The sequence below is a fragment of the Solea solea genome, chromosome 5 (genome assembly GCF_958295425.1).
Source record: "Solea solea chromosome 5, fSolSol10.1, whole genome shotgun sequence".
Lineage (NCBI taxonomy): Eukaryota > Metazoa > Chordata > Actinopteri > Pleuronectiformes > Soleidae > Solea > Solea solea.
The window spans coordinates 22,515,408-22,528,334 of NC_081138.1; the positions used below are offsets into that span (position 1 = coordinate 22,515,408).

At 39.5% G+C, this 12,927-nt stretch overlaps 1 protein-coding gene across 1 annotated transcript; it reads right to left on the reverse strand.

Moving 5' to 3' along the window:
- Window positions 1–1,432: 1,432 nt before the first annotated feature.
- smyd2a (SET and MYND domain containing 2a) lies at window positions 1,433–12,827 on the reverse strand. Its single transcript, XM_058630167.1, has 12 exons — window positions 12,550–12,827; window positions 9,515–9,578; window positions 8,983–9,093; window positions 8,804–8,864; window positions 7,079–7,206; window positions 6,386–6,453; window positions 4,807–4,909; window positions 4,595–4,705; window positions 4,101–4,221; window positions 3,765–3,939; window positions 2,746–2,854; window positions 1,433–2,199 (listed from the first exon to the last, which is right to left on the reverse strand). Exons 1-12 carry the CDS (start codon window positions 12,720–12,722, stop codon window positions 2,116–2,118), a joined length of 1,308 nt encoding a protein of 435 aa, XP_058486150.1. The 5' UTR covers window positions 12,723–12,827; the 3' UTR covers window positions 1,433–2,115.
- Between the last annotated feature and the right edge of the window lie 100 nt (window positions 12,828–12,927).

Genomic DNA, 12,927 nt, shown 5'->3' on the forward strand with positions numbered 1-12,927 from the left:
TGACACACAGAGACAGAGCTAATTCAGTTCTTCTTGGTCAAATTGAATATTTCAGAAAACAATTGGACTTTACGTCTGAATAAAAACCCTGAATTTTTTGTGACATTTGCTGATTACTTTTACCAGTATAAGGTCAGACAAATCAGATAAAACAATAAAATGACGAAAATGAAATACCACTGATTGGAAACCTTGTGAGACAATTGAGCATTTATAACAAAGCAAATGTTGTACTGTTATTTATTGAGTTCCACTAACATGGTACATTAGGAATCAAAGGCTCAGACTTAAGTTATGCATACCATCAGTTTAACATTCATGCCTGCATAAAGTAACAGAGAACACGGACAACACAATGAGGGTGACCTGTTAAGTCTGCATCTCACTTTTCACATGCAGCAGCACGAGAATGGAACAACGTTGACAATTCATATATGCAGAGTGATAAGAAATTTAAAGCCCAAATGTGGAAAAATTGGGTTTAGAAGATAAAATAATGTACTTAAAAGCTGTAAGGCAGGCAACTCTAGACACATATTTGCAGGCGAGGCACCTGTGCAGGGGTTGCTATCACCCTTCAGTAACACATTCATGCCTCCATATGGAAAAAAAAAAGGGGGAAGCTACAGGTGTTAAGACAAAATAAGATCTGATTTTCATTCCTCTGTCTGCATGGAGGTTAATGTGCTTACAGATTCTGACATTTTGTCTCAAAATTGTATAAAATTTGAGTGCAAGAATTGTGAAATAAGGCTCAGGGGATGATCTTTGTATTGCCTTAAATTCCCCCCCTTTACACACTTATCTAAGAAATTAACAAAAGATAGCTAATCTTAGTTTCATGTATTTCTCTCTCTGATAAACACTTCAGGGATGTGATTATGTTTAGTTATTAAGAGTGCTAAAAAAAAAACCCTCTTAAAGTTAAAGGGACCTGCGTTTCCCTTTTTAATAAATATTCATGCTGATTATTACATTTATAAATCTGTAGTGAGGATGAGAACATCCTCTCTGCCTTATTTTGCTTTAATAAAATGCATCTCCTATCAAGTCATGCTGAAAATGTATATTTTGCTGTTGAGGTGATTTAATTTCCATGATAAAAACAATCTGAACTGATGGTAATCATAAGAAAACCCTGAAAACTATGTAGTGATGTTAAAGCCGACATGACCTACACTGTTTTTTCCTGAGAGCAAAGGGGCTCTGATCCAGGATTACCGGTCAGGTTATAGTACCAACTGGTCTCAGATCTGCAGCCCTTGAGGAAACACCTGTAACACAGAATTGCAGCTGGTTCCTTGACAGTTAAACCCATTGCCCATTTGGTCACTAAGTCCAATATGAAAAAGAGCACAAATGACAGAGCATGCAACGTGTCTCCTGGTTCTTAAGAACCATACTGGTAAACCCATCAATCAAACCACTGATGAAACGTTGAGAAAAAGTTCCTTGTATTCTCTTCTGCACTGCTACAGAGAACCTGACACATGGTCAGTCAGATTTTTTTTCAGTTTGAACAAAAACAATGCTAAAAACTGTGCTGCTGGATATTTCATTGGCTCCCAGGATGTCACAAAGTCCTCTCTTTAAACAGCTACTCAAACTTTCAGATCACAAGCAGATGCTCTGCTGCGGTTCATCAATGAGTCCACAAAACACAAAGATAATTATTCAGACAAAAACAGGGGAAACTTCACTTCTGACAATGGCCACACAGAAGCTTCGTTTCCTCCAAAAAAGCAGATCAGATGCTTTAAATTTCTGCTTTTGCGACCTGTTCTTTTGAAAAACAGCACTGGTGTTAAATGAGTTTAATGAGACATCGATATTTTCAAATAACGTTGGACTTTTTAAATGTAAGCCTAATCAGTTTGTGTCCAGGTGTGACAGATCCAAGACATGGACACTTTGACAGCAGACATGAATGACGATGAAACATGAAACCAGTTTCAGAGGACAAAAAGTTAAAAAAAAAAAATAATCAGAAGAAGTAAGACGCATGCAGATGCCATGCAGATATGATTTGATTGTTGGTGTTGCTTTTCAAGAGGTCCCCTCATGTAGGTGCTTTTTTCTAGCTCCGTCTCTTTTTGCTTCTTAGTTGCATCGCCTTTACTTCTGCTCCACGATTTCATTTTTGACTTCTGCTACATAATGGTGATCTTTCCCATGAGCAACCTCCATGATGGCCAACGCCTGCAAATAAAGACAAGAGACATATGCACTGACTTCTACAACAAAATGAGCAAGTATGAGCTGTTGTTTTTTTTTTTTAAAGACAGGTGAACCCACTGCGTGATTGATTTGTTTTGCATTGACAGAAGAGTAGTTTGTGTTTTTATTTTTACAAAAGTGTTGCAGAACATGAGAAAAAAGTGAGGGGCCTTCTCTTCTCTACAGCCAGTGTTTGGTTTGTCTGTTCTAAAATAACCTAGAATTTTGGCAGTGCAAAAGATGACATGTTTCCCATATAAAAAGGTATAATTTCATTTCTTAATTTTTCTCGAACATCATTGTTAGGAAAAAATCCTAATTCAAAACAACAGATGTGTTGCGAGAAGGAGCAGGAAGAATCACAATGCCATACCATTCATTTGATACAATTTGATTTTATCCTTATTTAAATTCTTATTGTTTCTATAAATAAATATGCTTGCAAATGAATCTGATCAAACATTGTTAAGGTCTAGAATTTAACAATTCTAATACAGTGCAGCTTTTTTGAAGTGTGTAAACAAATACCTTCTTTAGAGCTTTCACTCCTTGCGTCTTCTTTTCCAATCCCAAATACAGACGGCCCAATTTCAGATACATTGACGCCACATTCAGAGAGTAGGCAGGGTAGTATACACTGCAGAGAGAATATACTGTAATGAATACATCATCCGAAGTAGTGAGTATAAACTTGTATACTTTTGAAGTATCAACCAAAATTCCTCTGTAGCACATACCATCAAAAATGCGTTGCCATTCAATATCAGATTGCTGTACTCATCAGCGGTAGTGAGCCAATAAGCATGCAGCAGGCTGTTTGACTAAGATCTATCAATGCTCATGATGGACTGAGGAGGGCAGAAATTTATGGCCCGAGGTGCAGCTCATTCCCTCACAGGAGAAGAGGACGACAGTCCCGAGAACGAGTGTGTAATTGTGTCTGTGTTTTGTTTTTTGACAGGCTGGTGTTTGATTCATTAATAAAAGTATGTTGACATCTTGAAAGTGCACGGAATAAATGAAAGTTTGCTGCGTGTTTGACTGTAAGAAGATGACCGGCTCATCTAAAAATGAAGATTTTTACTGTAATGTGTAATGTAGTCTTTTGTTATAATATGTAACAATTCTTCATTAAAATATCTCAAAACTCATCAATCAAGTATTGAACTCAAATTAGCCAAGATGTTTAATCTTTATGAAAATGCCATAAAAATGATCCGTATTCAATTGAATGTCAGGACTCTTCAAACTGAAGTTGCTCATATGTAAGTTGTGGAAATATTTCACTATAAAAGCCTTGTTGAAAAAAATGAATTCAGGGTGCTTTGTGTGTGAAATGGGTACAAGACGTGTTGTTTTTGTAACAAAAAATAAAACTGATGCTGCTGCTTCAGCAGCTGTAGTCAGACATCGAATTATGCTCGTTAGTCACAAAAAACTTGAATACAGAGCAATTGACTGAACACTGATCACACTGATTGAAATTTCAAATAAATAAAAAAATGTAATTGAACGTTCAACTGGCTATCACATAGATCCAGATTTACCTGTATGGCTGAACGATCTTTTCTCCATAGCTCATAGCTCCGTCCCAGTCTTGCATGTAAAGACAGACACCCATGGCCTGATACATCATGTGCAGCATGTAGACATTTGTGTCCCCAAATACAGTCCCCATTTTCTCCAGGCTGAGCTCGCACATTTCAAGCAGCTCACTGGGAGGTGTCGCATTGTCAAGGAATAGTAAAAATAGCAACAGAGAGACAGAGAGTTAAGCAGAAGGAGGAAGAGGATGCAGAGCTGTGAGATGCAGAGACGTGAAAGGTTGCCAAGAGATGGGAAACAGAGTGACAAATATAGTTCGCGTCAGAGAAAGAGGATATTTTTGTAGTGTTTGGCTCTCCTGAACTCCTCGATGACATTCTTGGCGTAGTGGAGCATAGACTGGATTTCCTCTGGCTTTGGTGGAGAGCTTTGCTTCCTGGTTGCCATTTTTGCTTTGTCCTAGAGAGAAATGACACGACATAAATTAAAATCACACTGGAAAATGCCGTTTTAGGCACACAATTTGGTTTGAGGACTCATATAAAGCTCTGGGCATCACGTGACTCAGTTTGTTTACATTGCCATCATGGCATAAAAGGCTTCTGCAAAAATGGAATGCCACCAGTGCCAGTTTCAAGCTGTCGGAGTTCACTGTGCACTTTGAAATCCAGCGAGTTCAGCAGGGCTGTTGCCAGTTGCTTAAACAGAACAGCTGACGGCAAGAACCAGCGTCAAGAAGATCATGTAAAAGGATCCATGCCCTGTACAGTATCACCAGCTGAGTAAATATTACTAAGTATTTCTTAAACACAAATTCATTTATCATCAGTACCTTAGACTTTGTGGTGCACTCTGTACACTGGCACACGAAGAAGTACGACTCTAACAACCTCTCTTTCCTGTCCTCTGTTGGATAGAGCAGGTCAATGTAACTGTTAAATATCTGAGAGAGAGGAAGAGAGAGAGAGATAACATTTAGGCAAGGACAGAAATAATGACTGTACTTCAGCACATTCAAAGTATACGAGTGTGACATTTTCTTACCTCCTCCCCAGGGTTTATTTCTTGAACAGCTCTGACTTCAGCCACTGTGCCTTTATAAGTCACTATGACATTAGGGCTGCAGCTGTGATTCATCAGTGCTACACTGGAAGGAACAAATAAAAACACAACACAATAAAGAAACTGGAGAATGCTGATAAAATCAAAACAATTAGCAGATGTGACCTGTTGAGTTTCAAGTCCCCAAATCCATTCAAAGATGGACTCCAGAGCTACATTTACACCATTAACACGGATGGATGCGTGTTCAGTGTGTGAAGACCTGCTTTGCTGATCTACTGCGTCTGTGTCGGTTGTTCATGAATGGTTAAAGCTGGTGCTGTGTTTAACATTGGGTTTCCCTTTTAAAATGGTCAGAAACATGACTAATGTAATATCTAGGCAACTAAACGGGCTCCTAGATATAAAGCCATGTGTCTTATGTTCCTGCAAATAAAGAGGTTCAGGGTGTGTCAGCAGGCAGATATAGACCGATTGCGCACTGAGAAAATAGGTGAGACTCTAAGTCTCAAGAGAAGCAGCTGGCTGGCAGTTCGGATGCTCCAACCTTAAATTGGAATAAATTAAGGCTGTGAACATTCATTATGCATGCTTCTGTGCTTCTGTGCTTGCAGGTTCACGTATATCAATATCATGTGCAATATTTCAATATGGTATGGAAAATTAATTATAGACAATTACAAAGACTCACAAATCCTGGAAATCATGACTTTGGGGCAATATCTTAACTACACTGCTTTTGTTTAAAAATGTGTTTTCAAACAAAACAATACACGTCCAAGCGAGTATTTCATCCCCGTATCCGTAGTGTGTTAGTATATATCACATGACCATTGAACACATAGTACACTAAGCATGTGTGTGCCTGTGTAAAGAGAATCAAATGTTCTCCTCTGCAGTCGTTTGCTTAGTTTGACAAAATACAACTAATGAGAAACAACAATTGATTTTTGTTATGTGCACGGTTCATTTACCGCTGATGCTCAAAAGGAGAGGGACAAAAACCAATCAGGAAGGTAACTGCATCATTGATTTCAAGGGCCTGTCCAGACTAAAAAGGCAGACCTGAAGTTTCCAAACTAAAATGGAGCCGACAGCATCTTCAAACTTCTCTGTTTTGGGGCCTCTTAAAACACCAGGGTAGTGTGGATGGTAGGTCTAGCCAAAGTAGAGTTTATGCATAAAAAATGAATGGCGTGGGTGTGTGGATGTAGCCTCAGAGCACTGCAACACCGCCTCGACTAGATCATGGTGCATGAATATATGCTACACTGACTATAAAAAAGAAAAAAACCTGCACACATACAAAAAGACTGAAACAGCTGTGATGTAACATGTTTGAAAATAAACTACTAATTATAAAAAAAAAAATCACTGTTTTAAAGAGTGAGAAGTGGTCATGAGGACACTGAAAATAGACGTATAGAAATAAACAGCGTGAAAAAACCGTTATTTCAGGAACACGCTTCAAAACACTGCTTGTGTCGCATCAGTGCAGTGACTAAATTGATAATTGGATGGACTCTTAAATAATGAGCGAGAGACAACATGGACGACTTACTCGGGAAAAACAGCTGATCCCAAATGAGACAGTTCTTCATCCTCAATGGTAAAACCATTGCAGTTAACCTGGACAAACACAGGGAGCGACAGAACAGGAGAGCAGGTGTAAACAGGTGGGGGCAGACAGAACAGCACCAAGAGTTACAAATTGAATCCCCCTCTGCTCTGCTGAGATTTAACACACCCTTCAACTGAGTGGGAGGAAATGGAACGATAAAATATGGATAAAATATGGCCTGAAATAAGAAGCTAATGTTGGCGGACAGACAAAGGAGACAATAGCATAGTCAAATTATATAAAAGAGTTATGAAGAGCACTAAGGTCAACCAACCTAAAGTTTCTGGATGTCCTGAGCTCTGGAATAGTAAATGAAGATCCACCTCTCTGGATAGGCCTTTGTCTCGCCGTCTGTGTTTAAATCTACTTTTCATTGTCCCTGCCTATTTATTGTATGTTTTGACTGTTGAACAAAGGTACTTAATATTCATTCCTCGGGGGAAATCCATCTGTGATTTCTGGTGTGTCGTAAAATGCCCCTCCCCAGGTCTTTTTTGGTCTAAAGGGTCCAGACTCTCAATCCAAGTCTGGACACTTTAGCAGCACAGAAGCACCTCCCACATTCACTACTTTATAAATATACACATATTTTCTCTCTGGAGTGTTACACTGCAAGTAGTATATTAGTGTTACCTGTGCAAAGAGCTCAGTGAGAGCCTGATCGTCCGGGAGGTCGCTGATGTGTCTGGAGTAGAAGTGATGCAGCGCTGCGATGCCCGACTGGTTCATCTCATCCTTCTCGCCGTCCGTCTTATCTAAATCTGGAGGATGACAATGACACAGACACCAAGAGAGGACACGAGGACAGGAGAAAGAGCAAATGCGGGGAATGAACGTCATTAACAACACCACAGACACACTTATATTTAGAATAATGTGTGTGTTTAGTTGGCTTTAACACTCTGCTATTTAAGTTGAAATGGGGAAAGAGTGTGGAGGATGACACACGGCAAAGGACTGAGGTCTGAACGAGCGAGAATAGTTTTCACTGATAAGAGAAGCCAGATGGTTTGAAGGAAGATGCAAAAGAAAGGCATTATATTATCAGCAAGAATTGTGTTGTGGTTAACCACCGAAGATTATTAGCATATAGAGGAGCCACTTAATGTTAGTGAGTGTGTGACCTGCTACTGCTGTAAGCCATGTGCCACTGTCATTCACACAAACTCAGACATAGACAGATGGCAGCTGCACAGCTGCATACTGCTTTGCTTTGTATGAGAATGCTGTATGAGAGAGAGAAGGGGGAACAGCTGTGTGGGTTAATTCAGCAACAATCCTCTGATGACACATCGGAGCCTCCAACAACAACTCAAATTAAATGACAAAAGCAAATGAGCACTTAGCGGTTTCTAAGTGTCAGCCCACAGTGATGCCATCCACTGAGTCTTGAGTTTTGCAGTTTGTCCAGAACCAGAGGAGAGCATATTTGGATGAAAGGCTAAAAGTACCCACATTCACACGTATTTAGTCAATACACCATGTCATGCATTTCGCACACTGAGTGCTATTAGCAGGTATCAGGTGTCTCTCTGTACTGTTGTCTTGCACAATGTCTTAATTGTGCTCAGATTTAACAGTTTTACACACATTTTCTCACTTTAAATGCATGCTTTGACTTATTTTCTTTATCCCTGCTGTGTGCAGCCAGAACAGCTGATCACAGAGGGACAACACATATCCTTATCTGAAATTAAATCAGCGTTGGACCTGGTTCTGTCACATTGGCTGGGCCTTTCTACACTAAATATGCCTGTGATCGGGGAAAATGAGCAATGACCATCATGGAAGAGCACGCTGGGGAAACTCAGTGCAGCTGATATCAACTGCATGGCATTGTTGACGCAGTGACAATGGCTTTACACGTTTGTGCAATAAGAAAAACCAATGCTGTTACAGCCTTGGTGAGAAATTGCCTCATTATCTCATAGCCTTGCATACTAACCAGCAGAATCACCCCCATTGGCCTCACTTACAGCACCTGAGCTCATTTCTTAACATACGGTCTATGGTAAGTTGTGAGACAGGACAGTCTTGTTGGTTTGTGTGTTTTGGCTAATACACACACTCTGTTGTGTCAAAGGACAGTTATGTGCCTGGCACAAGGGTGCAGAGGTTGTTAAAGGGAGGTAAGTGATCATGAAATTACAGCCGTCAGAAGCTTGGGACTTGAGTCCCAGTGCTGCAGCAGCTTTTAGTGTAAGAAAGGGATGAAACCAGGACTGGAGGCAACAGCAGAGGATATAAATATAGATCTACTGCAAAGACACAGGAAAAGCTCATTCTCTCTCACTCACACACACAGCACCATTAACTAAAAGTTCACACGTGTAATTAATCAATTGGATTTTCACTTACGAGCTTCAAACTCTGTGAGCAGGAGCAGCCTCTCTGACTGGGTGCGCTCTGTCGTGACTCTCTGCCAACATGACACACGGATTCTAGTCAAAAACTGAATGTCTTTGTGGACACGACAGCACATTTGAGGATGTCACCATTATTATAAACAACGAATGAATTACTATTTGTTGCCTCACCTGTTTCATGATGATTCTGGCCACCAGTCTGACCGTCTCTGATGGACACCAGTTCTCCCCTAAGGCACACATGGATACACACTCCAGCTTGTGCATTGGCCAATCACCTCTCTGCACGAATACATAAAAGAACAACAAAGATAAAACAATTGCCAACAAAATCACAAAACATTACGTTTTACATGAGCATGTATGAAATTAAATGCAAGACAGCGAAAGAAAGAAATAATTCATCATATCGATAAACTGTCAGAAATACACACACAAACACAGAATTCCTCAAGTTTACTGTAGAGGAGTGTGATTTAAATTTATCACATTTACAACACAAAAAAGTTAGTTTAAGTATGACAAAGGGTGAAAGTCATCTGCAAAACAATCAAATGGCAAAGAAGGATACCAACAGATAATCAAATTGTGAGGCACAAGGGCTAACCACATTACCACAACACAATTCCACAGTAGTAAATCTTATTGATTATTCATATAAACTGTTATTCTTCATGCATAGAAGAGCAGGTGAAGGACTCACCTGACAGTCCACATTGCAGTAGTACGCCTGCTTACATTTACCACACTTAAAAAGGTCTTCTCTTCTGTAAAGACATAAACACAACACACTGGTTACACACACTACTCAGTGTAGGCACACTATGTGAAATAACTAGGGTGGCGAAGGGATGGAAAATTCCCATTACATTTCCAGACACTTTCTATGGGATTGGGAATTTTAGTTCAGCAATTTGGAAGCTTTCCATTGAAATTATGGGAATTAATGAGAATGGGAATCAAATGTCAGAAAATGGTGAAAAGATGTTGATGATTGTACTGATCAGGTGTCTTACTTTTTCCACAAAGATATTCAATTGACTGTCACAGAGGAGCAAAGACACCAGAAAACACTAACTTTTAAGAACCTGAGAACTTCTTTTTACATCAAAACCAATAACCAAAAATATAGTTGGTGACTCATTTAGAGGTTGATTACTAATCAATTAATTGTTGCAGCCCAACAGTTTTGCAGGACCTATGGAATTTAGATCCTGCTGCCAAAGAAAGAAATTATATGTAAAATATATAATAATATATAATAAATAAGCTTTTGCTTTGTTTTAAAAATATGAATGAAGAGCAAGAGAGATTCAATGTTAAAACTGACTATAGAGAAGTCAATCTGTACACACACACACACACACACACACACACATATCTCTTGGCTCTGCCTCTCTTTGGACAAATGGACACCTATATTTAGCACTTTAACCTTTTACTGCTTAACTTGAGACAGACATGTGCATGTGTGAGAGACTGGAGTATAGGGATGTAACGATTACCGGTATGACGATAAACCGCGGTAAAATTCCCGACGGTTATCATACCGTTTCAAATTTTAATTATCGTTAAAACCGTGATTGATTACCGCAACTGATTACCGAAAAACTCACAGTGATACTGCTCATTTCCTGGAGAAGCAGCAGCACCTGAACGGCACTCGCTCAAGCGGGCGCGCATGCGCAGTTTGCACTGTCTGTCCAGCGACAACACGGCTGAAGCCACCTGCGCTCCAGAGATTACCCCCCATAAAATCAGAAATCTGGGCATATTTTGTATTTTTAAAGGATTTTGAGAGTAAAATAATTGAAGACAATCAATCCTTGTGCAGAAAATGCAAATAAAAAAACTCCGCGAACTTCGCGGCGCGAAGCCACTTCCAATATGATGAGCCATCTCCGTGACCACCACACACAACTTTTCAGCGGGTAAGTCAACAAAAACGGGATTTCGGAATAGTGGGAAACGTCATGGTTTGTCTCGCGAAAGCGAGTAGTGTGCAGACGACAGGTACCGTAGCAGACCAAAATGTGTTTGTTTCTGTGTTTTTTTATTTTATTTTTATGCTGTGTACGACCGCTGCTACTTAATTATTATCCGACACAGAGTGAGGACCTGTGTGTGTGTGTGTGTGTGTCAGTCAGTCAGATGATAATTATTATTAATAATAATAATAATAATAATAATAATAATAATAATAATAATCATATAATATAAAATATCTTTTTTTAAATAAAACTTGGTTAAAAGATTTCAGTGTGTGTGTGTTCAGTACTTTTGGAACATTTTGAACACATCTAACAATACCGTGATAATATTGATAACCGTGATAATTTTGGTCACGATAACCGTGATATGAAATTTTCATATCGTTACATCTCTACTGGAGTACATTTAACACTTAAGATATAATGCACTATGACTCCCTTTACAACACACTTAAGAAAAATGCAGGCAAGTCACAGGGATAAAACTTTATCTTTATATTTAATGTTAAAACATTAAAAATAAGAGTAGGGCACTTTAACCATATTGTGTTTGTCAGTTACACATGCACACACATTGTGAATGTTCAAGCGCTTTTTTTAGATGGAGAAAGTTTTATCGTCATTGCACCAAACAGTTAGCGATGGTTTAGTTGAATGGACTGAAAATGAAATAATATAATGTTTTTGCCTATGGCATATAAATACAAATATGAAAGCCAGATTGTGAAATCACAGCGATGGCTTTTGGTGATGGCTTGATATAATGTTTTTGTGTCCAATACCAAGATCACAACATAGTCATTTTAAAACGAGCCATGTATACTGAAAAAGGGAAAGGTATCAGATTTAGGATCAATAGCTACACACAGTATCACATCAGTCCTACTCTTTGGGGAATAGGGATGACAGATCGACAGTAATGCAGTCAGCAGACAGACACATTATAACATTATCTCCAAGTATGAGTATCACATCACTTATACTTTCTACTGGAATATTAACAGGTTAATTGAGACTACAGGTAAGTATTAGTTTTAAAAGGAGCAGTAAAGTTGATCTTTCCTTTCAAGGACTCTTATTTGTCACATGCATAGATATACAGTACATTTAATAAAAAATTAATGAAAACAAGAGATAGACGGGTTAGACATATATGAATCAGTTTGTGTAATCGTAATCATTTAGAAACATTAATAATGAGCAATGGCCAATTACTGCTTCATTAATTTGCCAATTAAAGTTAAAGTAAATTTACACATGTTTTGTTCCCAGCATTTTGATAAGCCAAATTTCTTTTTATCCAAAAATATAAAATGTTGTCAACAATTTCATGTATTAAATGGTTAGTTGACTACAATGTACATTCATTTACATGGTTTATAGTGCACTGCAGAGCAGAATTCTATAAACGTTCCTTTAAGTCAAGCTTGAGTCGAGTAGTATTAAACAGTTTAACTGATCAGACATGCAAAAGGAATCCGGCAATTTAATCCGGTCGACATAAAAGACATGAACACATAGGCGATATTAAACGGTTGTCCGTGCAGTGAGTCAGGTGAGCTGCTTCTGACCCACTTCTGCCTGAACCAGCCGGATCCATGTCCACTAGTTTACCAGCTGACCTAGCTAGAAGCCGAGGTTAGCCTGCGCTCAGCGGGACAGCCTGTCCCAACAACAACCAGGCTAACACTGTTTTATCTGATCTTGTTTGACGGAGGTGAGTGCGCTGTTGTTGGGCTTGGTTTACCTGGTGAAGCAGTGCTCACAGTGCGCTCCTCTCTCGTTTACCGTCAACACGGAGGAGTACGCGGGGCAGGCGAACACCAGCTCCCCCACCGCGAAGTGCCTCAGCGCCCGCAGGCCTCTGCCTTTGCCCGGGCTCTCGAACCTCTCCATCCCCTCAATGCCTTCGTTCTTCATGACTCGGCCGCTTCACTTCACGGGTCTTCGGTCGGATATTAACGGATACCACCTGCGCGTGTGTGAAGGCTCCGATCAGCCCTTCAGCATGTTCTTTCTCTGCGCTGCTGCTCCGTGCGCTGGAGCTCCTACCGCCCCCTGTTGGAGGGGCGTGACTACACTCAAACTTTATTTATTTGAGTTCGCTAAAAATGCAAATGCAAAG